The sequence below is a fragment of the Gobio gobio genome (genome assembly GCF_949357685.1).
Source record: "Gobio gobio genome assembly, chromosome: 9".
Taxonomy (NCBI): Eukaryota; Metazoa; Chordata; class Actinopteri; order Cypriniformes; family Gobionidae; genus Gobio; species Gobio gobio.
The window spans coordinates 42,241,770-42,264,083 of record NC_137115.1 but is presented as its reverse complement, the minus strand read 5'-3'; the positions used below and the strand labels follow the sequence as shown (position 1 = coordinate 42,264,083).

The 22,314-nt window shown below is 39.4% G+C and overlaps 2 protein-coding genes across 3 annotated transcripts; both read right to left on the bottom strand.

The window, feature by feature from the left end:
- Window positions 1–297: 297 nt before the first annotated feature.
- Window positions 298–10,059, bottom strand: cetp (cholesteryl ester transfer protein, plasma). 2 transcript variants are annotated; one of them, XM_079825077.1, is made up of 16 exons: window positions 9,692–10,059; window positions 8,422–8,533; window positions 8,195–8,326; window positions 6,674–6,744; window positions 6,485–6,572; window positions 6,188–6,257; window positions 3,788–3,848; window positions 3,617–3,708; window positions 3,337–3,516; window positions 2,166–2,216; window positions 1,806–1,955; window positions 1,638–1,705; window positions 1,494–1,536; window positions 1,351–1,420; window positions 1,186–1,271; window positions 298–1,099 (listed from the first exon to the last, which is right to left on the bottom strand). In XM_079825077.1, exons 1-16 carry the CDS (start codon window positions 9,819–9,821, stop codon window positions 1,022–1,024), a joined length of 1,482 nt encoding a protein of 493 aa, XP_079681203.1. In that variant the 5' UTR covers window positions 9,822–10,059; the 3' UTR covers window positions 298–1,021. The 2 variants fall into 2 exon arrangements, 1 of the variants encoding a protein (XP_079681203.1); XR_013817168.1 differs by having other exon boundaries at window positions 663–1,099; window positions 1,494–1,565.
- A 2,600-nt stretch (window positions 10,060–12,659) lies between these two features.
- herpud1 (homocysteine-inducible, endoplasmic reticulum stress-inducible, ubiquitin-like domain member 1) lies at window positions 12,660–20,441 on the bottom strand. Its single transcript, XM_079824823.1, has 8 exons — window positions 20,035–20,441; window positions 19,557–19,634; window positions 18,286–18,369; window positions 17,751–17,908; window positions 17,522–17,632; window positions 15,541–15,906; window positions 13,804–13,921; window positions 12,660–13,716 (listed from the first exon to the last, which is right to left on the bottom strand). The coding sequence occupies exons 1-8, from the start codon at window positions 20,188–20,190 to the stop codon at window positions 13,552–13,554; spliced, it is 1,236 nt and encodes a 411-aa protein (XP_079680949.1). The 5' UTR covers window positions 20,191–20,441; the 3' UTR covers window positions 12,660–13,551.
- Between the last annotated feature and the right edge of the window lie 1,873 nt (window positions 20,442–22,314).

Below are 22,314 nucleotides of genomic sequence, written 5' to 3'. Positions count from 1 at the left end.
TTGTTTTCTATTACAAGTTTCTGAAAAAGTATGTTTACATATGCAATGGGGGATTATCTAATTAAATATGCACTAATTTGCATATTTCTGAAATCTGAACATAAAGCCACGTTTAAAAATCATGTTTTGTTGACATAATAGAGTAAAAGGTAGGCCTATCACTCCATAAATCAGAAAATACTATCCAAAGCCAGAAAAAAACCTCCATGTTTTAGGAATAAAATGTTATATAAACTAGGCAAATGATATATGAACAACCCGTGCAATATATATATATATATTAATTTTTTTTTTTTTGGTGTATGTAAGTGCTACAGAAGTGGAGATTTTTGGCTCAGTACTTGAAACAAAAAAATATATTTAGAGAAAACAGCCTTTATATGTATATTGTAATTGAAGTCTACAGAGACCAATAGATAAAGTGTAATAAAATAAACACTTAAATGTGTATTTTGGATGCTTAATTTTGTTTCCCAGAAGAAAATCTTGACAACTGCCCTAGTTCCTTGAAAACCTAAAAGCTCCAGTTCTCATTTATTGTAATTGCATAAAGTGGTATGTAAAGGTGTATTATTCAAAACGTCTCCTTTTGTGTTCCACTGAGGAAAGAGTGTTTGAAACAAGATGAGAGTGAGTAAAATGATAGCAGAAGTGTAATTTTTGGGTGATCTATCCCTTTATGAATAGTTTTTTTTAATGCATTTATTTTGGAGGAAGAACAGGTTTAACCAGAAATCTGAAACACAATCATGTGTGACAGCACCAGGAAATGTTTAATAATGGTAATACAACCTCTTAGTTGCATTATGGAGGTCATGAGATCATATTACTGAAGGACATGTAAATAAAACAAGATCAATGTGATTCACATTTTCATATTTACAAAATTGAACAGCTTCGCGAAACATCAAACTTCTTTACATACAAGCAAAAATGCCAGAAAGAGTCTTGTGTGTACGTGATGTGTGTGTGCATGTCTGTAAGTGTGTTTGTGCGAGAAAGAGAAAATGAAACAAGACTGTCAATCCAGTGTCCTTTTCAGGAATTCCACCAGCAGATGTTGTGGAAAACCAAAATCCAACTGGACTATCACATACCCCTGTGTATTCACAATTAAAAACAATTATGACTGTAAAACACAGATTGATAATATTCAAACCTTATCTGCTAGTGTAATATACTCACGTTCTGAGGTAAAACTTCAGGATTGATGATGTCAAAGAGATAAAGCCCCTGTTCATCCATCAAAGCGGTTAATTCTGGCTCCAGGTCTGAGGGGAGAGATGAAATATGATGCAAAGATACAGAAACGTGTAATATAGACTGCGTGGTTACGGTGACCACACTTACATGATACGACTTTGGGGATTCCCATCTTTTCCACAGCCTCCTGTAGATAAACTCTCAAGCTGTCCGCCATCTTTGAGGAGGAGGTCATATAACATTTATGATGATAAAATTGTTTAATGTATGATAAATTAATTAATTCTCACCTCAGTGGCTCCTTCTGATGTGGAGGCTTTTTCTATAGAGATACTGCAATCGTCACAAAACAGAAAAGAAAACTTTAAATCAGGGACATAAAACTGAAAATCTTTTTATGTGATTGTGTAGACTCTATCACCTTCATGACTTACCGCTCTGCAGTGGCTTTCAGAATTAGTTTCTTCTCTGCATATGAGGCTTTTACAACAACCGTCACATCCTGTTATCACATAAACCATTGAAAATGTATTATTTGTGAAACTGTTCCAATGACAAGCATTTTGGTTACTTGTCCATCTCCTTCATGTGCTTTAGCTTACTGTCTCAAAATAAAGTACTGGCACGTCTTGACTATCCAGTAAGAGCTCGACTCCAGCCACAGCTCTGACAGATGTGCCCTCTGTGGTGGTCCATAAGTGTGGAACTGACACACTCCTCGCCTTTAACATTGGACCCTCGGAGGACAGCCACTAAAGAGAAAGTAAAAAGCCCACATCACACTTCCACAAACACGCAGGTGCTGCCCTATTTTGAAATGACAGTTGGTGTACTTCGAATGGAAAACATTTATTTGCATGTTCTAATAGCACTGTATAAAATGAGTCATTGAGTCATTATGAAATGTCAGTTATTTCCTCCCCTTTGTGTGGTTTGAATATTCGTAATGAGTGTTTTAGCACCTTGCTCAACAATTCAGGCCTGGCTGAGGACAGCTCTGTCTGAAATAGATCCTGTAAAATAGACGGACACATGAACATGAATAGGCCTAGAAAAAAAACCCTTCATAGCAGGGTTATTATAGTTACTAAAACCATACAACAACAAAAAAAATCTGTCACTCAAAATAAATTTGAGATTGGAACACCTGAATTCAATTATTTGGAGGGGTGTCTGAATACTTTTGGCCATACAGTGTATATGTGTACACACACACACACACACACACACACACACACACACACACTGTTTTCTACAACAGCTGTGGATGTTCATGCGCATTGGCATCCCCAGCTCATTTTTGCTACTGTCATTTAGGCACTATTTCTACTCAAATGTGTTATGAACAGTTCATCCAAAAATGAAAATTTCATGTCATTATTAAATCATATATTTTACTTCAAAACGTGTTAAATATGGATATTTTTCTTAACAAAAATCCATGGATTCGCTTTAGAAGGCCCTTATTATCGCCCTGGAGCCGTATGAATTCCTTTTATAATGGATGGATACTCTTTTTTTGGGCTTCAAATTATTTTGGGCTGCCATTTACTGCCATTATAATGCTTGGATTAGCCAGGACATTTTTTAATATAACTCTGATTGTATTCGTCTGAAAAAAAAGAAAAAAAAAGCCATATACAGCTGGCTTGAGGGTAATTAATATTTTGTGAATAAAATGGTAAATTATGGGTTTTTTTGCGCAAAAAAAAGCACTCACATCGCTTCATAAAATTGAGGTTCAACCACTGGAGTCACATGGATTACTTTAATGATGTCTTTATACCTTTCTGGCGCTTTAAATTTGTAGTTTGGTAGGCTGTCGGTGGAGGGACAGAAAGCTCCCAAAATTCATTAAAAAATATCTTAATTTGTGTTCCTAAGATGAACGAATGTCTTGCGTGTTTGGAACGACATGAGGGTGAGTAATTAATGACAGAATTTTCATGTTGGGGTGAACTATCCCTTTAAATCCAAATTTGTGCAAAAAAGGTCATTTTACCTTTTTATGTTTTTTATATGCTTAAAAGCATCTCCTACAGTATAGAAGCATGTATTACATTGCGGGCATATAAAAATAAACTTTCATAATACAAATGGCTCCAACACATCTAATACTGAATTATAACATACTGTGAGTTCTGTTCCAGAGATATTGCGAATAAATCGTCCATCATGGTGTATGGCGCCCATTATTGGGTCTAGAAGTCCATCTGAGATCCAGAAGTAAAGCATGCGGTTCTCAGCCAATTGGGAGGGGTTAAACACAGAGGTGCTGATGTCTGATGTCACATTATTAAAAGTAACCAAACCCTGTTTATCAGAAGAACAACAACAGTAACCACATAATAAGAAACCATACTGTAGATATGTTTGAACACAATTTTTAAGAATTTTTTTTTTATAATCAGACCTTATGGTATGATTCTATATAATTAGATTTGATTGTGGGGGAAGAGGTCACAGAGATGTCTACGCCGATGGACCCATCACTAAGAAACTGCTCTGCACAGACAGAGAGAGATGTCACATAACCACAAATTCACACAAGACTGTCACATGAAAGAAGGGCTCTGCATTTTACCTGCTTGATCCTGTATGAAGTCTGCTAGTATGTTGGCCACATTGTTTATTTCCTTACAGATCTGTTAGAAAGGAAAAAGTAAATGGTATGAAACTCTACTAATGGAGGGTAAAATTCACATAATAAGAAGTACTCTGATCTAATGCTCGGTTTAACCACAGTATGTTTTTTTTGGGGCAATCACATGGAACAAGAAATGTCTCGGTTACGTATGTATGTTACATATGTAGGTTACGTATGGGATCGGAGACGTACTTCGGAACTGACCGACGAATTGGGGATCATTTTCAGAGACCAATCTACTTCGAGTGTATAGAAACGAGCCAATACACATTGGCATGCGGTCCACACACCGCCTCGCAGCGCGGGTATAAATACAGAAGTGGAACACCGCATCCTCGCCTCCCAAGGCCTCACCATCAACTGCATCGTGAAACGCCGCTATCGCTGCGACATACACTTTGAGGGTGGAGGGAGACAGCCTTCTCTCCAGCCCATCTTTCAGAAAGGAAAGCACGACACTAACTGAACACCTTCGGGGGTCTTCCCGGCTGGAAGAGCACCACTCAACGAATAGATTCCACTTCAAAGCGTAGTAGAGGGGATGGTGTCTGCCACTGCTTGTGGTAGGCCACCTAGAACCTCAGCGTCTCATCCAGGGAGCAGACATGGAGTTTCCAGAGGTCTGGACGCGGGTGCCATAGAGTGCCCCGTCCCTGAGAAAGCAGGTCCTTCCTCAGGGGAATTGGCCAGGGAGGGGCTGTCGAGAGGAGTGTAAGTTCGGAGAACCAGGTCCGGTTGGGCCAATAGGGTGCAACTAGCAAGACCTGCTCCTCGTCCTCCCTGACCTTGCACTGAGTCTGTGCGAGAAAGCTCACTGGGGGAAACGCATATTTGCATAGATCCCGGGGCCAGCTGTGCGCAAGTGCATCCGTGCCGACGGTGCCCCCGGACAGGGAATAGTACAACTGGCAATGGGTCAAGTCCGGAGAGAGGACAGGTCTTCCTGCGCGGCTCCGAAAAGATCCCATATCAGCTGGACGCTCCAGGGGTGGAGTCGCCACTCTCCCGGAAGTGTCAACTGATGAGAGAGCTCGTCGGCTGTATGGTTCAGGGCACCAGGGATGTGAATGGCCGAAGCGACCTCAGATGCTTCTGACTCCACAGGAGCAGATGGTGGGTGAGTTGCAGCATGCGACGGGAGCGTAGACCACCCTGGCCATTGATGCACGCAACGGCTGCAGTGCTGTCCGTACAAACCAGAACGTGCTTGCGCTGAAGCAGCTTTTTTGAGGCGGCTTAGGGCAAGACGAACTGCTAGCAACTCCAGGCAATTTATATGCCAATGCAGCTGGGGCCACAGACCCAAGACTGCATGCCCGTTGTACGTGGCACCCCAGCCCGTGGATAAGGCATCCGTGAAGACCACAGCATGCCTGGACACTTGTTCTAAGGGCACTCCCGCCTGTAGAAATGAAGGGTCTGACCACGGGCTGAAGATTTGGCGACAGTACGGGGTAACTGAGACCCGATACTTGGCGCTCTGTCATGCCCATCTCGGGACTCAGACAGAGTTTTCTCTTCTCTCGGTTGACCCGAAGGCCCAACAGGCTGAGGAGACGGAGCACCAGGTCCCTGTGTTCGCACAACTGCTCCCGAGACTGGCAGAGAAAAAGCCAGTCGTCGAGATAGATGAGGATGCAAACGCTGCATTCTCTGAGTGGAACAATGGCTGCCTTTGCGACTTTCGTGAAGACGTGAGGTGACAGGGTTATCCCGAAGGGCAAGACTTTGTACTGATATGCCTTCTCCTCGAACACAAAGCATAGGAACGGGATGTGTCGAGGAAGGATAGAGACATGAAAGTACACGTCCTTCAGGTCGATCGCTGCAAACCAATCTCGGTAATTCCTGCGTTAACATCCTGAACGGAAGCTTGTGCAGGGCCCGATTCAGAACACGCAGGTCAAAGATTGGTCGTAGTGGCCGCAGTGGGAACATGAGTCATTCACGAACGTCACCTCAGCGTGCTGAACACCCAAACACGTGAAAAGGAAAGGGAAAAGGAAACAACCAACCAACCAACACAGGAAGTATCTTTTGTTGCAGCGGCCAGTCGCTGACACGCACCGTCACACCAGCACCAGCAGGTAAGAGAGCGATCCTCCAAAGACTCGTCTCGAACACTCTTCGTAGAAAACAGTTCGGCTCTGAAGTTGAAAGCGAGGATTTGGTATTCCACTTCTGTATTTATACCCGTGCGTGGACCGCATGCCAATGTGTATTGGCTCGTTTCTATACACTCGAATTAGATTGGTCTCTGAAAATGATCCCCAATTCGTCTGTCACTTCCGACGTATGTTGAACGCGACCGACTGAAAGGGAAGTAGACACACTCACCTGTGACTTTACTACTAACTTCACTGTGAAAGTCACAATGTCTGTGAACATTCTTTTCAGCCATCCAGGTCTGCACACAGTCAAAACGAGAGTCATTTAAATGCTCTTGCAAATGAGCTCTGCTTAGGGGTGTACAATATGTGAAATTGATCTTCAGGAAGTGCTCTTCACTCACAAGCAAAGAACAAGATTAAGATAAGCAAATACTTTGACCTATCAAAACCCAGATTGTAAAAGGGTTGTTTGTATTGTTCTGGTCACTAGTGTGTCTCAGTAATGTAAAAATGTCGAACTTACTCTCTGTCTCCCTGCAGGAGCAGCTTCAGTTTGTGAAATGTGAGGTAACAGTCTGATGTGTCTGCAGCCACTTTGCCCTTTCCACAGTCTGACACACAATCACATCTCTTTTCAGACAACGACTACTACAGCAAATCAGGATTAATTAAGTAATGTCAAACAGAAGTGTCTAAACAAAATGGGACTCACATAGTTTTGGATTGACGACCAGGTCAATTTGGGACTCAACTTCAAAATCCAATGACTGTTTCAGGCTGAGTCTGTAGAAGAAAGAACATGGCAATGATACTCTGATGCAAACTTATATTGATTTTACTGTTGTGAAAGAAAGACAAACAAAGAAAAGCCTAAGAAATGCTCAAAATTAAACTAAACTTTTTTTCATAAATTTTTTTATTCAATAATGTCTACATGTGTTTCTGTGCATTCGGAAGAGATAAACTCAGCCCCGCCCACAACATTTGAGTTCTGACTAGAATTGAGTATGACGACGTCACGCTAATAAGGCCATCTAGTGGCATGAGTCATGAAATATCATGTTATATAATTTTTTTCCACAAGAGGTCGGCAGAGACACACAATGTGAGATATTCTGTACTGAATGAAATGGGTTTTGCATGAAAAGTTGAGTTATTTCAAAATTTAAGTTGAAAGAATGTGCTTAAATAATTGTATTTATTGATAAAATCTAGTGATTTAAAAGGTACTTAAAATAAAAAAATCTCCCAAGAAAAAAATGGCTTAAAAAAATTGAAAAAAATATTATAAAAATGAAATGATATAAGCTTTCTGGTCCAAAAAAAAAGGTATAATTTTAGGGCTTTGGGTCATTTTGACCCGTAAGGGACTGATTTGTTACAGAGGGCGGGGATGTATATATGTATATATATATATATATATATATATATATATATATATATATATATATATATATATATATATATATATATATATATATATATATATATATATATATATATATATATATATATATATATATATATATATATATATATATATATATACACACACACACATTTATGTTTAAGTGTAACAATAATGAAGCTCATATTAATATTTACAATATTTATAAACTAATATCGCACACTAGCACATACTGAGTGACAGCTAGAAATTCTTGCTTTTTTAATTAATTATGATTTTTGGATAATCATTTTTGATGTCCATTTAATTCTTATTTCTATGAAATTACCACAAAAAAAAAAACACAATTCATGGTTTTAAATCTTATTTAGACATGTCCAGAATTGTGCAAACTTAATAAAAATAGAATGACACAGCTCATATGATAGCCTATTTAATCTGACCTGAGGTTCATGATCAAATTTTCTGAAGGCTGAGCACCTTGAAAACAAACATTACTTAATTTTCACTGTTTTGACTTAAAAAAACAAAAACAACACTGTGATGCTGTAACTGAAATATAAGGTTATGTAATTTTATTACAGGCTGACTGGAAGAAACCTGAAGACCTTTCTACAGATAGGAGCACTTTTGGGCTAAACACCCTAATGAACGCTGTTCAGTAAAGCTATGTGAACAGCAATAATCTGGGGCCGCTGACGATCTTTGCGTGTTAAACAAAAGACCAATGTTTTACAAAAACATATGTAGAGTAGAGCACAGGGTTAAACCACAGCTGTGTTATTGCAGAAACCTTGATATGTTCTAATAAATAGAAACACTCACAGCCAGCTGCCATATCCATAGTTGATTGTCCCTTTGAATACAGCAGACACGTTTGAAATGGAGATCCCAATTCCTTCATTCTCTTTCAGCTCAAACTCACTCTTTCCAATGGAAAGGTTATGGATCTCTAAGCTGTGGGTGATGTGGGTGAGAAGAGTGCCATAAGATACAGAATGTAACACTGAAGTGTACCACATAACATGCAAGCATCTGCAGGAGTTCCTTACTTGTGGAATCCGTATTTCACCATCCCAAAGCCTATTGATCGCTCTCCCTCTACGCTGGGATATCTGGCATGCTGAAAAGCGGCCTGTATGACTTCAGTAGTCTTCTCATTCACTGAGGAATCAAGACAGGGAGATATTTATTCTCTAGTCCAAGGTTTCCCAAACTCTCAAAACTGCATGGGGTTTAGAGAGAGTTGATAAGAAGCTAATAATTAAATCATAAACATTTAAAATTAATTTATTTAAAAATAAAAACAAACAATAATTTAAAACACATACTAAAAAATATATAGAGAGATTAAATATTTTATTTGTTTACCTGAATATTTTATTCATTAATCAACATCGGAGAACCATGAACAAGTGATTGTGTTGTTAAATAATTAAAATATCTGATTATTTTCAGGAGATACTTCAAGTAAATATTTTAAGTTAAAGGGATTTGGATGACAAAAAAGTTTGGGAACTTAGTTTAGTTATATTTTAGGTTAAAATGTATAATTATAAGGGAATATTTTAGGCTTTATATGTCTCCCTTTTACTAGTGTAATAATTGTATTGATATTTGTGCACTAGAAAAAGGCCTGCAATCTTTATATATTACACAAATATTCTACGCTTTATATGAGAGTTTTAAAATATACATTATACAACTGTTTTAGGTTAAATAGCTTGTTACACAGCATGCCACATCTATCATGCTTAATACATGAACTATCCATTAAAACATTTTTACCCATCAGGATTATAGTACTAAAAGTTCTGTTTTTGCAATTCCTTCATGCCATTTTGAGTGTAAAGTAGATCAATGGACTTCTGCCCTAGCTTAATTTCGCAAGTTCATGAGAAAAGTAGCAATGTCCAATTTGTGAAGTCTCAACCTCCCTAACAGTTTTGAAACTTAGTTCATGTCTGTGTGATCAGGACAATTGTTAAAACACCTCCTTTTGTGATCCACAGAAAAAGAAAGTTGTCACAACATAAGGATGTCAGAATTTCCTTTTTTTGGGTGAACTGTTCTGCCGGCGATTTGATTTCACCCTAATGTTCAATCTTAAAAGATTGAGCTTGGTCTGGCGATAGATCCCTTTAAAAACAAACCTTAACTTCAAGCTAGTATTGACTACAACTCTAGGCCTTGTTTCTTTCTTTCCATTATTATACCATTATTTTGCACTCTGGTTGCTTTAAATTAATTCCATACATACAGCTACTCACTTACAAACATGGTCTGACCATATATTACAGAAATCACTGAGAGAATACTTACGGACTACAGCTGCAGGATAGGTGAGTCTACAAACAGCTCCTGTAAACCTGTAGGCAGAGGGAGGATCCAGACAACAGCTACTTATTTTGACCAGAGCGAGAACAACGAGCAACGCTGTACTCCTCTCCATCTCAACAAAGTCTGGATGGACACAACTGAGCCTCCGTCTCTTAATGTTATTAGGGCTTCTCTTTCAAAAGAGCTCTGTTTTCTTTCAGCAAGTATATGAGTAGGAGGGACAAATTCAGAGGTAGGACAGAGACAGGACCTGTAATGTCTGATTTGCAGTGCCCCCTTTCTGGAGAACAGAGGAGAATATGCAACTGCCCCTATAGGGTCGATTAGGTTGCTCAAGGTTACTGGACTGTAAACAGTGCACAGGGATGTTCTGTGTTTTTATGGACATTCTGCTGCAAAAAAAACAAATAAGAGATATGGTCACTGGACAGAGTGGACAAGAGCAGGCCATAGTCCAAAGGGGTGGACAAGCTCTTAGGGGGTGGTGTAAAGCGCAGATAAAACACCCTGAAATGGACAGTTATGTAAAATCTGGACGTCATCACCACAGTCCACAGGAAATGGCTTTAGACAGGAACAAGCCATACACAAAAGTTATGATGCTTACCATATGCAAGTCAAAAGATAGTTGAGTATGCTTAGACATGCATATTAAAATCAGACCACTATGGGCTGAATCCGAAATCACTATGTTAGTCCACTAATTCAGTGAATGAAAACGAGTGAGTGAATTCAGACAGCCGTTTAGTGTGCATCAGTTGTGCACTTGTTATTGAGGTGCAATGTGGGATGGAATGAGTGCATTCGATAACGTCAGAAACCACTACAAATGGCTGTTCCCTCAAATAATGCCCTATTTGAGGGTATAGGGGGCAATTTCGGATTCAGCCATGGTTTTGATCTTTGTATTTTGGGAATCTTAGTTAGTTTCTTTCTGTTTACCCTAGTTTCCCTTTTCCTGTTTCATTCCCATTTCCTTGGTTATCAGTTATTACATTTAATCCCTGTGTATTTAATCCCTCAGTTGTCTTCTATTCTTTGTTTTTTACTTTTTTCACACCCGGCGCATGGTCTAAAAGGGTTGTCCCTATTCTCTCAATGAGTAATGGGTGTGTTTTGGGCGTATCGTGCAACAAACCAACCAGAGCCTCATCTCCCATTCCCTTTAAAAGCCAGTTGCACTCACACCATGGCGGATTCGCTATTTACATGGTGGAATTTGCGAGCGGAAAGACTGAACGCTTCTCTAGCAAGGAAACGGATCTGCTCGTCATTACTGCAAATAGGTAGGCTAATTCTGATACATGCAGTGACTATCCATTTTGACAGGTAGGCATTTTTATATTTATAGCTATGGAAAAAAATTAAGAGACCACTTAACATTTAGAAATCAATGTTAACCCTCTGGTGGTCTTCACCATTTGTTTTGAAATTTTAAAAATCACAGCTCCATCGGAATAATATGAAACTTGGTGACTGTTATGGCATTAAGTATGTAAACACAAAAAAAATTGAGGTCATGATCCGAGCATGCTAAGTGGTCGTAAAAAAATAGTAACGTTCATTATCTTCGGTCAAAAACGACCGACCATTGAATTGCCTTTTATGACATTAGGACTGTGAACACACAAAAAAATTGAGGGCATGATTTGAGCATGCTAAGTGGTCTTAAAACAAATGTGCTCTTCGGTCAAAAATGACCACCATAGGAAATGAATGGGAAATCTGCAAAAACATAAAAATTCACTGAATTTTTGTGTGTACAATCTATAAATCGGCCACAATGCTGAAAAAAGTCATCAAGAGTGTGACATTGACACCTCCACTCACACACAGACACTCACACACTGTATACATTATTATTATTATTATCATAATGCATAAACTAACACTTTAAATCACTATTTTTAACAAAAGAAATTATCTAAAACTTTATAATAAATAGTCTTTGAGATTTTTTAAATATATATTCAAATCCATCTAAAAAAATTATAATTGAATGTGTTCAAAAGAGACCTAGTGAATTCACAAGCCTTTCCATTGAGACCTCTAGTGGTTACACACATGGTTGAATGTTTAATTAAATAATTCCAAAAGAGGGTGCTAATCTTCCTTCAAAAATGTATTTGGAAGGCCTAGACTTTATTTTAACCTGAAATTCTGTAATAAAAAATAAATAAAAATTTAATTAAAAAAAAGATATTTAAAAAAGTTTGTATTATTTTCAATGGCAAAAATAGACCATAACTATTGCATACATATTAATAAATACCATCAAATCATCTCAAAATACAAAAGAAAATAGAAATAATATTATTGAAGAAAAATAAATCATATTGGTTTTACTGGGGCGGAGGAAGTTTTTTTTTATTTTTAGGTGTCCGGTCACTTATGACCGGGAAGATAACCAATGCAACCCCTAAACGAAGAGCACCAAAGGGTTTAGTGGTCTCTTAATTTTTTCCAGAGCTGTATGTACACAACAATAATAGTTTACATTTTAATCCTTTAACTTGTCATAGGCACGTATTACTAACGCGCTCTTTAAATAACAAAAAAATATTGCGGTCCATTTCAGTAACCTCAAAACAGCAACACGCCTGAACACACGCCTCGTTTTCAGACCAGCAAGCCCATGGGCGCACAAATGCATTTGCGATATAAAAAACGTAGCGCGTCGGGCTGAAACTAGCAAAAACACTTGCTTCGCACCTAGCGCCAGGTGTAGGGCACCTAGTGTAGCATGCCCACAATGCAGTAATGCGCCTGAAAATCTCACTGGTACCATTTCAGTAGGACAGAAGTGTGTATATGACATTAAAAAAAATCTGATTTTTTTTTTTTAAAGTGCTTGTGGCTAAAGATAAAACCTAAAAATGAAAAAAACCTATGCTAACCAGACAGAACAAAACCTTTTCTATTACACTTTTCAAAGAGTTTTAAAATGAACTTGAAACAATGAAAGTTGTTTATTTCTTTTTTCCTTTTCTGGTACAAAGAGGCTTATCTCAATAATGTTAATAAACAAAGCTGTTTTATACATAAAATTAAATGACAGCAATGCTACAGTGCTGATAAATACCAAATTAAAAACTTATTTTGAAGTCTCTCAGAACTATACCTCTCTTAATTCCTGTCCTCCACTCTTGCAGGTACCAAAGTGCAGTTCCTTCGTGTAAAGAAGATGCAAAATTTAAATGAGGTTCATTTGCCTTTGTTTCATCCCAAAGTCAACAACAAACACTTTGGAGCTCTTTGAATTGCAAATTCTGCTCAAACTACTTGAACGCATACCAAACCTTCTTCATAAATATTAACGTTACTCATTTCACAGGTTGAACACAATTAAAAAAAGGGAACATGTAAGCATATTTTACTTGCATAAACGCCATTAGATTCAAAGTGCCACAAATGAATTCTCCCAAGCATCCTCCATCTATTCATGCACTTCGAACTAAATCAACATATGGCCTTCGTTGTCCATTATATTAGAACCTTAATAAGATAATCCCGTGAGTTTAATCCTTGGATCACTCATCGTGGAGCACTTCAAGTGAATGAAGCCCTGGTGACAGAAGCCTATATAAGAGGATCAGGCCAGGAGACTGATACCATTGATTCCAGCCGATGTGGTTATCTAAAGTGCGAAGCAAAAACTGTCCAGCAATATTTACAACTCCATGTCCATGTATATACAGGATGTGCAACCAATGGCCACATGGGCAAAGGACTGAAAAGTGCTACCATTTCTAGTACTTGTAGCCTTCATGTATAATGTCCAGTCTAAATGGTCAGGCCAAGGGCTCTGGGGTCCAGTTTTGTCGTTTCTGACTGCTTCTGGATCAGTTTGCAATGCCCTGTGGAGCCTCAGGTATCAGAGAAGCGAAAAAAGCTTTGAAAAACACCCAGGCTGTCCATACGAGGGGTCGTCTAACTGGAGGAACAGGCACTGCGATCATGGCGGGTTCAACAGCTTCAGCACCCTCCACTTCAGCAGGGGGCGGCACCTTCAGGACAAAATGAGAATTATTAAAACCACATACATGCCTACACACACAAGTATAACAAATTCTTGAACAGAAACTATGACTCACTGGTCCTGGATGTCTTTGCTCATTTTGGTTCTGCTGGTTTTGTATGACCTCTGGTGCTGGCTGAATGTGAGGCCTGGCTTGGGGTCTCCGTCTAAAAGGGAACCAGCCTGCTGTGTGTCTGAAAGGGAGAAAAAGAACCATAAGAATAGCTATACAAAGGCATTCAAGCCTCCATGAACTTCATTTCCATTAAAATTACACCATTTATTTTAAAATAGTCATCCATTAGCACCTAAACTATACATTACTTAAATCACAAGAGGACGCCCAAACTGTTTGTATGGTAGGGTGGGACCCCCTCAGATCAAGCTAATGGTTGCAGAGCAGTCAAACTGCCATGTTTGCAGAGATAAAGTATCAGGAGATAATTTTTTATCAGTCTGAAACCCTCAGTTATAACAGCTGGAGCTCAACAAAATAATTCCCAGAATGCCACCAACCGATCTGCAGTCATGTAGAGGAAGATGTTTTCTTTCTGATCAGGAAGAACCCTGCGTCCCTTCGCTCATTTTTGCTTCACTCATTCCTTTTAAATTGCTCAGGAATACACGCGTGTTAGTTTGTTCACTGACAAATGGCTCAAACTGTCCGTTATATCACAGAGGGTGTGTCTGTGTTTACAGAATCTATCAAGAGTCCATAAACGGATCTCACACTTGCATTCTTCCACTGACGTGGACAAAACACACTAAAACTATCAAACAGAGATACACCTTTCTATCAGAAGAACCAGAATTAAAATTTGAGCTACAGTAGCTCGTCTGTTTAATTGGACCACACGGGCCAGCCTTCGCTCCCCAGGTGCATCAATGAGCCTTGGCCGCCCATGACCCTGTTGCCTGTTCACCACTGTTCCTTCCTTGGACCACTTTTGATAGATACTGACCACTGCAGACTGGGAACACCCCACAAGAGCTGCAGTTTTGGAGATGCTGTTCTCCATCGGAGATTGGTCTAGCCATCTCAATTTGGCCCTTTTTAGTGAATCAAAAACTTGACCAGTCTAGTCCAATTCCCTAAACGAATAACCTATATGAGCCCGTTCTTTTTAGTGAATCAAAAACATACAGCGCAATCTTCAACTCATTCTTTTTAGTGAAGTCCAACCAAGTGGCAACCTCCCGCAGTTTCTCTTGAAGCAAATACGGAAGTGACTTAAACTGCAATTCATCGACTGGCCACTAGGGACAGGCTCCAGAAGGAAGCAGAATCTCATTGAGCCCCATGTTAAAATGCCCAACTTTCCAGCAGAAAAAAACATGTTTACAGTCTGCTAAAAATTGTGGTTTTGGTCTATATGGCTAATTTTGTCCTTCATGACAACTGTGAGGGGGGTTTAATTTTTTTAGAACTCATTCGTTTACATTATAAAAAGCCTTAAAGTTCTGCATAATTAAGGACGTGGCCACTTTGAGTGACGGGTGGATAGCCATTTATCTGCTGTCTGTTAGTCATCTTAGCTCCACCCACATCCCGCCACTTTGCCCATTTTCTGTTATCCTGGAGTGATGCACTCATTGCGCTGCCAAGATGGCAACGGCCAGCTCGTCCCTACTTTACCCTTCAAAACTGCTCTTCAGAATCCAGAGTCCAACACCCAAACAAATTATTCTTATGAACTGATTCTTTAGTGAATCAAAAACATACAAAATCCAGAACAAATGACTCAAACACTAACCACATGTTTCTGAATATTATGTTCACAAAATAGATGTTTGGCATTCCGTTTTAACTTACAGGTACATAATAACCAGGCTGCTCATGACCAGGATAAAGCGGCTCATGCTGGAATAGTAGTATACAATGCTCAGGAAGACACCCAATCGGGACGCCGTGTACACCCAATCCAGCCAGTCGCGGTTCATGTCCTCCTCATCTTCCATCACAGGGCCACCCTGGGCATTCATTCGCAGATTCTGATTGGCTCCCTCTGGGTTGATGAACGCAGGACCTGGGGCGTTCTGATTGGCTGGCAGGTCGTTGATGGGACCTTGATTGGGTAAAGCTGCGGGTACAGCGGCTTGATGAGGACCGACAGGCAGCGAGGAAGCAGCGGCAGGGGCGGCCAACGGAGCAGAGGCGGCAGCTGTCATGGCAGCATGACTGAAACAAACAGACATTTCATTAACAGTCTGATACGCCTGGATATAGTATGGCTACAAGAGAATTCTTAAACTAAAATCGTGAAATGGTGATTATCAAATCACAAAGGCTGCGATTTAAATAAATAAATATATTTGCTGCATGTTTCAGAGTGAAGCTGTGTTCTGCCACTGTGTTCTTTTACATGCGAGCAGCTCATGATCAGGGTGTTTTCTCAGAGCAGATCATTTCACAGTAAATGCTGCTCCACATGAACTCGACCTCTGCATGTGCTGCGAGTTCCGGTCACTTATAACGTGCATTTGAAAACGTTTAAAGAGCTCCCTGTGCCTTTCTTTAAAAATAAAAGCTTGATGGTATAATGTTTGTATAATGTTTCTTGTCTTGTTTAATATGTTTATTTAATAATAATACAATAATACAAGTGCCCCTATTATGCCATTTTTTTGGATGTCTCCTAGGTTTACATGCATCCAAGGTCAAAAATCACTTCAATTTTCTCATAATGCTCATTGCACATCATCTAATTTGTCAGAGTCTGAAAACAGCGTGTTCGAAGATTCAGTCTCTCTAAGCCCCTACTTTCTATGAGCGTACTCTGCTCTGATTGGTCAGATGGGCCAGTCTGTTGTGATTGAACCTCAGTGCTTGATGCACAATAGCCCCGCTTCCACCGAAATTACCTGGAACAATTTGTCCCAGGAACTTTATTCCCCAGGAACTCTTTTTCCCACAGACCTGCTTCAGTCTGCGTTTCCATCGCGGTCTAAAGTACCGTGAAGATTAGTCCGGTGACGTAGGAATGCGCGCGACTTACCAGAGCCCACTGGATTTCGTCCTCCGCAAATAAACTTAATAAAGCCTGCACCTCATCATCGGTCATATTTTTTAAACTCCATTGTTGATTTGAATAGCAAAGAACTCTTGAGTGCGCGCACCGCAACAGACTTTTAGGTTGAAATAAAATGCTGCGTGAACTGAACCAATCAGCATGTTCAGTGCCCAAGTCCCACCCCCGAAAGATCCTGAACTTTGAAAAAGTACTACCTCACGAGCAGGGCCGTTTTGAGGGGGAAATCTTTACCCGGAACTTCATTTAGACCCCGGTTCCTGCGGTCGAAACACACCGAGTACCACCCCAAAGTCCCTAGTTCCTGGGGAGAGTTCCCGCGGTGGAAACGCGGCTATAGTTACCAAAGATTATTTTTTTTCCGTACCAATTTCAGAGAGAGTCCTCATCCTTTTTAAATGCATGCAAAGTGGACTCGCAGTGCTGAAACAATGTCTTCTCGACATTTTAACAACACCTCGTTCACGGGCAGCCAATGAAGACCATAGGCTGGCATTATTCAAATTTGTTTCATTGTCACGTAGGTATGTAACAAGAAGTGAGACTGGAATTGATGACGACACTGATTCTTTCTTTTAGGAGACAATAACTTCATTTGTCGTGCACTTTGATCTTTAAAACGTTTTACATTCACAAACAGCTATTTTACACATTGCATAAAAGGTAATATTCAAAAAAATCATAATAGGGGTACTTTAATAATAATCTAAAAAATATTTTTACCCAGCTTAACACTGTAATATGTCTATTATAGGGTGTACTTACTATTGCATGTAGTATTGGCGGGCATACATTTGCTGCAACCACAGAAGCTGTTGTGGACTGTAAAGGGAGTATGTGGGGAAGGCTGGGTGGGTCATCGCTGCTGTTACAGGCCTGTGAATGAAGGACAAACATTTACTTAACTAGTACAAAATGTTACACTCAACTTACACATTTACATTCATACACCTTACAGCACTGAATCTCAATTTGACAAAAGACATGAACTCACGTAGATGTGTCAGCACTAGTGTCAGGCCAGACGGTATGACCGCGCTGTCTAAGGCCATCCGTGGCGGGTACAGAGGTCATGGATGGTCCTGGAGAATCTGAGCTTTGGCTAGCAGTTAGTGGGGAGGGCTGGGAACTCTGCTGCTGTGTTGATGTCGCCTACATCAAAGAGAGGAGAGAAACAGATTTGATTTTTAAGCAGGAAAACCAGAACAGGTGCATGAGACACTATGAAACTTCATGTGAAATTTGCTACAGCATTTGGTTTATGCAAACAAGGATGCAGAAAGGAACAGGAAGTAAGCAGTCGTGTGGTGATATCTCCACCCAACTGAACAAGCACAGCCTTCCCCTTAGAGACAGTAAACCGCCACATCTCAGTTTCACCAAACATACTCTAAGCTGATCAAATATACTGCACTGGAGCTAAATTCAGGACTTGAAACTTATAAATAAACTGAATGTCTGTTTTTACATGTAGCACTAAATCTTACCACATGGTAAAAGCCTAATATAAACGGTAGATGGGAACATACTTTGGGTCTTGCTCCTAGTTGGGCAGCAGGTCGGGGTCTCACAGTACACACCAGGTGAAGAGTGGGCTTGGTATCTGAAGGAACCTGCGGAAAAAGTTTTTTTTTTCAGTTAGCATGCTTTTTGAGGTGGCAAAGGCATTCACCAAAGGAACTATCATTAAGTGAAAGAGAAAGCTTTGACAGATTGGTTAAACCATGTGACTATCATATTGTTTTCATCCCTGGGTCAAGCTTTGATGCCATGCAAGTATATCAGGTGACAGGCTTTCATCGAGGAACAACAATGTCTTATTTTAAAATGCACAACTCGCTTGAGAGGCTGCTATGGGTCAATTCTTTGAGCAGCTTTAAAATCAGACTGACTACAGCACATGGTAAGAGGATCAGGCTGAGGATACGAAACAAGAGATGTTTGTGGGTCCACCCATTTTTTCACCTTTGACATAAACAATGACAAAACTATCAGTGTTTTGCCAACACCCCTGCCTCTCAGGACAGCGGAATGTAAACATTGAATGGTTAACACTTTACAATAAGGCTTCATTAGGTAACTACTTTAGTTAACATTAATTAAGAATGAATAATTCTTTATTCATCTAAATTAATGTTAATTTCAACACTAATACATTATTAAAATCAAAAGTTGTGTTTGCTAACATTAGTTAATGTACTGTGGACTAACATGAACAAACAATGAACCACTGTATTTTTATTAACCAACATTAACATAATAAATACTGCAACAAATGTTGTTCATTGTTAGTTTGTACAGGGTTACTGTTTAATCTTTTTTGTAACCTTGAATTATGTTCCAGGGACACAAAAGATATGGCCATGCTTTATCTACTGTAAATTCAGCCATAAATGACAAAAATAATGCTTAAGATTATTTTTGACAGATATTTCTGGATGCCACTACGGGTAGTGAAGAGTAATATAATTTAATTAAAGTAAATATATATATATATATATATATGAATAAGTAAATTAAGTAAAAACCAAGTGTTTTATATAAATAATAAGTTAAGAATAATACATTTGAATAAATAATCATTTGAAATTATAATAAAAGTTCCAAATCATTGTAGATTCAGGTTGATTTTGAGTAATCAATTGAACTTTTTTTGAAAATGAAAATTAACAAACTAAGAGCTGAAATTCAAAGCAGGTAAAGATAAAATATTGTAGAAAGTAAACAAGTGTAATCCTCATGGCAAAACATGTGTACAGGTTTGTTGAAGATGGATGTTATGGATGTTAAAGTCCCTCACCTTTGAGAAAACATCTCTCATAAGCAGGTTGTCCTGAAGCAGCTTGCCTGAGTAAATGAGTCTCTGGTCTTTCTCAGCCTATAAGGAAATGAGTCCAAACGTTAGATAGCACCTAGAAAGTCAGTTTTTGCACCATGATATTCATCTTATGGTTGAAGTGACAGACGTTTATGAGAAGTACAAACATACAACAAATTTCACATGTACCTACTGAAGTTCCTTCCGTACAATGCAAACAACTACGCAGTAGAGGAATAATGTGATAAATGATTAATTACATATAACAATATTAAAGCAGACTAGACCAATGGGGTGGAAATTCATCCTCTGTTTATATAATGCAAATGACTTATGGACAGTAAGGCATTTCCTGCATTGCTCAGCCATGTTAGCTGTGTCGTCTGTTCTGTTGAGGAATGCTGACGGCTCGCTAGATGTAACCCGACACCATTAGGACAAGAAACCAATCCAAACCTACCGGGTTGTTGGGATAAACCTCGGAGAGGTGACATTTGAGGTCTTTTACGGTCCAGTCCACATGCACTCCCTCGATCAGCTGATCACCGTGAAACTGATTTGGCGTTTTAATAACCAGCGAGATCGTCTCTTTATCCGAGACCTTAGAACTTTCCATTGTTCCTCCTTAATCTGACCACCTACAACTATATTAATAATCGCATAGACTATCTACAGTAATTTCCGCAGACTCTTTCGACGACAATACACGATACGGAAAGGTACAGGTTCCTGATTCAAGAAGTTTCGGGCTGCTCATAAACCATGAAGTATTTGCGTGTGTTGTTTCCAAACACACGGTGGCCGCCTGTGATTGGCTGGTACGAGCTCGTGGTCAGACGTGGAGCCTGTCCTGAAGCCCCACGCACTGCGCAGGCGCACTGAGAAACAGCCATTGAACTTTTTTTTCCACACTGTTTTTGTTTGCTGTGAATGTTGTGATTGCATCAGATGGCTATTATGACCAGTGTTGGGAAGGTTACTCTGGAAATGGAAATGTAGGCTACAAATAACAAGTTACCCTATTTAAAACGAACTAAGTAGTGTAACTATTTCAATTAGCCTACTTTATTAGTAATGTGACTGATTACTTTTCTAGATTTCTAACAAATGTTTTCAACTGTTTATCATTTTCAAACATTTAAACCAGGCAGGGCTAACTTCTAAAAACACAGAGATAGTCATATTTAAAAACTAAAATTCTAGAACATTATACTGTAGTAAAAACATGACGTCTTTCTTCTTACTGATATAAAAAATAGTACAAATCTGCATACTATTCTTTTTAACACTGTGTGTATGAAGGTGAAATAATATTACTCAACATATCATTTGCTTTTTACAGAAAATATTCAGATGTAACCCCCTTTGTATACATTTTCAAAAGTAACTAATTCTGTCAGGACAACTATCGTCAAAGATGATTGTTGACTATAGTATACAGTTTGGATTTGCGGTATGGTTCTGTTCTGGCCAAGAACTCTCTGCGCATCCATGCAGCCTAGCATGGATAAGAGAGCAGCAATAACCCCCCTTAGGGTAAACAGAACAGAACCAACATAATGTATTGCAGATATCATTAATGTCGTTATTAAATTAATTGAGTCTGATTCAATGGGAATTAGAATCCCAAATCCTGACTGGAAGAGAGGAGGAGCTGGGGATGGAGAAGGGTAAATGAACTCTGGAGAACACGATAGCTGCTGATAGTACTGAAGGAGCTTATAGGCTTGTTCGACTTCACCCAGCGATGCGCAGACCGATCAGCGGCTGACTTGAAGCAGTGCATGCCGGTTAGAAATTTTGTCCGACTTGAGGCAGCGCCGACGCCACGTGACAGTAACGTATGTCAACAAAGTGCCGCGAGAGCGAATCGAGGGCAGCCGGCGATTACAGCCGGTGCAATTTCTCCAGAGCGGCTGCTCGAGGCTGCAGGGGCTCTGATGACAACACAGCCGCTCCACGATTGGCTAGATTCACCGCATGACAGCGATCACGTGTGTTTCGTGTTTATTCTAAAACCTTAATCTCCACTAATGCGCACAAATCTGTTTTTTTATAACAGTAAAACCTCCTTTCATGTAGTCGCGATGTTATATTGTCATGTTTATCAAAATATAACTGATTAAAAACATAGACCCCACTTCATTGATAGTGTAGGCTTATATGTTGAACTTTATTCTTGTACAAACACACCCTGTATTAAGCAGTACATGAAGTATAACATGACAATAATGTCTCTGAAACATCTGTGTATTGCCAAATATTGCATTTATTTCACTTCAGCTGATAAAGTATGCAAACACAGCGCGAGCGTCACTGCGGGAAGCAGAAAGTGTCCGACTTCACGTCTCCGTTTGCAGCTCCTCCCCGCCTGCACACGGCTACTCTCGCCGATCAGTTGCATCCAGCCGCAGCCGATGTCGAACACACCTTATGTATGTATGCTGTGATAGACGTCGTATTCCTATAGGTAGACGTGATCAGCTGACAGTCAGCTGATGCGAGCTTGACTAATGTGACCTGCCAGAATTGAATCATGCTTGATTTTATTTACACTTTTTGTCTCAGTAACTGTAACTAATTACAGTTACATTTATTTTGTAATGAAATTAAGTAACTCCTTTACATTTAAAGGTGCCATGGCATGAAAATTTCATTTTATTAGGTTTTTTAATATAAGTTCCCCTAGCCTGTATATGGTCCCCACGTGACTTTTGATTTTGATAGGTGTAAACCGAGT

Bases quoted from the DNA above. Each gene is read 5' to 3' on its own strand.
- cetp (XM_079825077.1), bottom strand. From the start codon at position 9,821: ATGGAGAGGAGTACAGCGTTGCTCGTTGTTCTCGCTCTGGTCAAAATA. The intron at 3,517-3,616 runs GTCTGATTATAA...TCTGATAAACAG, and splicing joins ATATAGAATCATACCATAAG to GGTTTGGTTACTTTTAATAA. The intron at 1,706-1,805 runs GTAAGCTAAAGC...ATGTGATAACAG, and splicing joins CAGTACTTTATTTTGAGACA to GATGTGACGGTTGTTGTAAA.
- herpud1 (XM_079824823.1), bottom strand. From the start codon at position 20,190: ATGGAAAGTTCTAAGGTCTCGGATAAAGAGACGATCTCGCTGGTTATT. The intron at 18,370-19,556 runs GTGAGGGACTTT...CTTTTTCCGCAG, and splicing joins TGAGAGATGTTTTCTCAAAG to GTTCCTTCAGATACCAAGCC. The intron at 13,922-15,540 runs GTAAGTTAAAAC...TCTCCCTTTCAG, and splicing joins AGCCTGGTTATTATGTACCT to ACACACAGCAGGCTGGTTCC.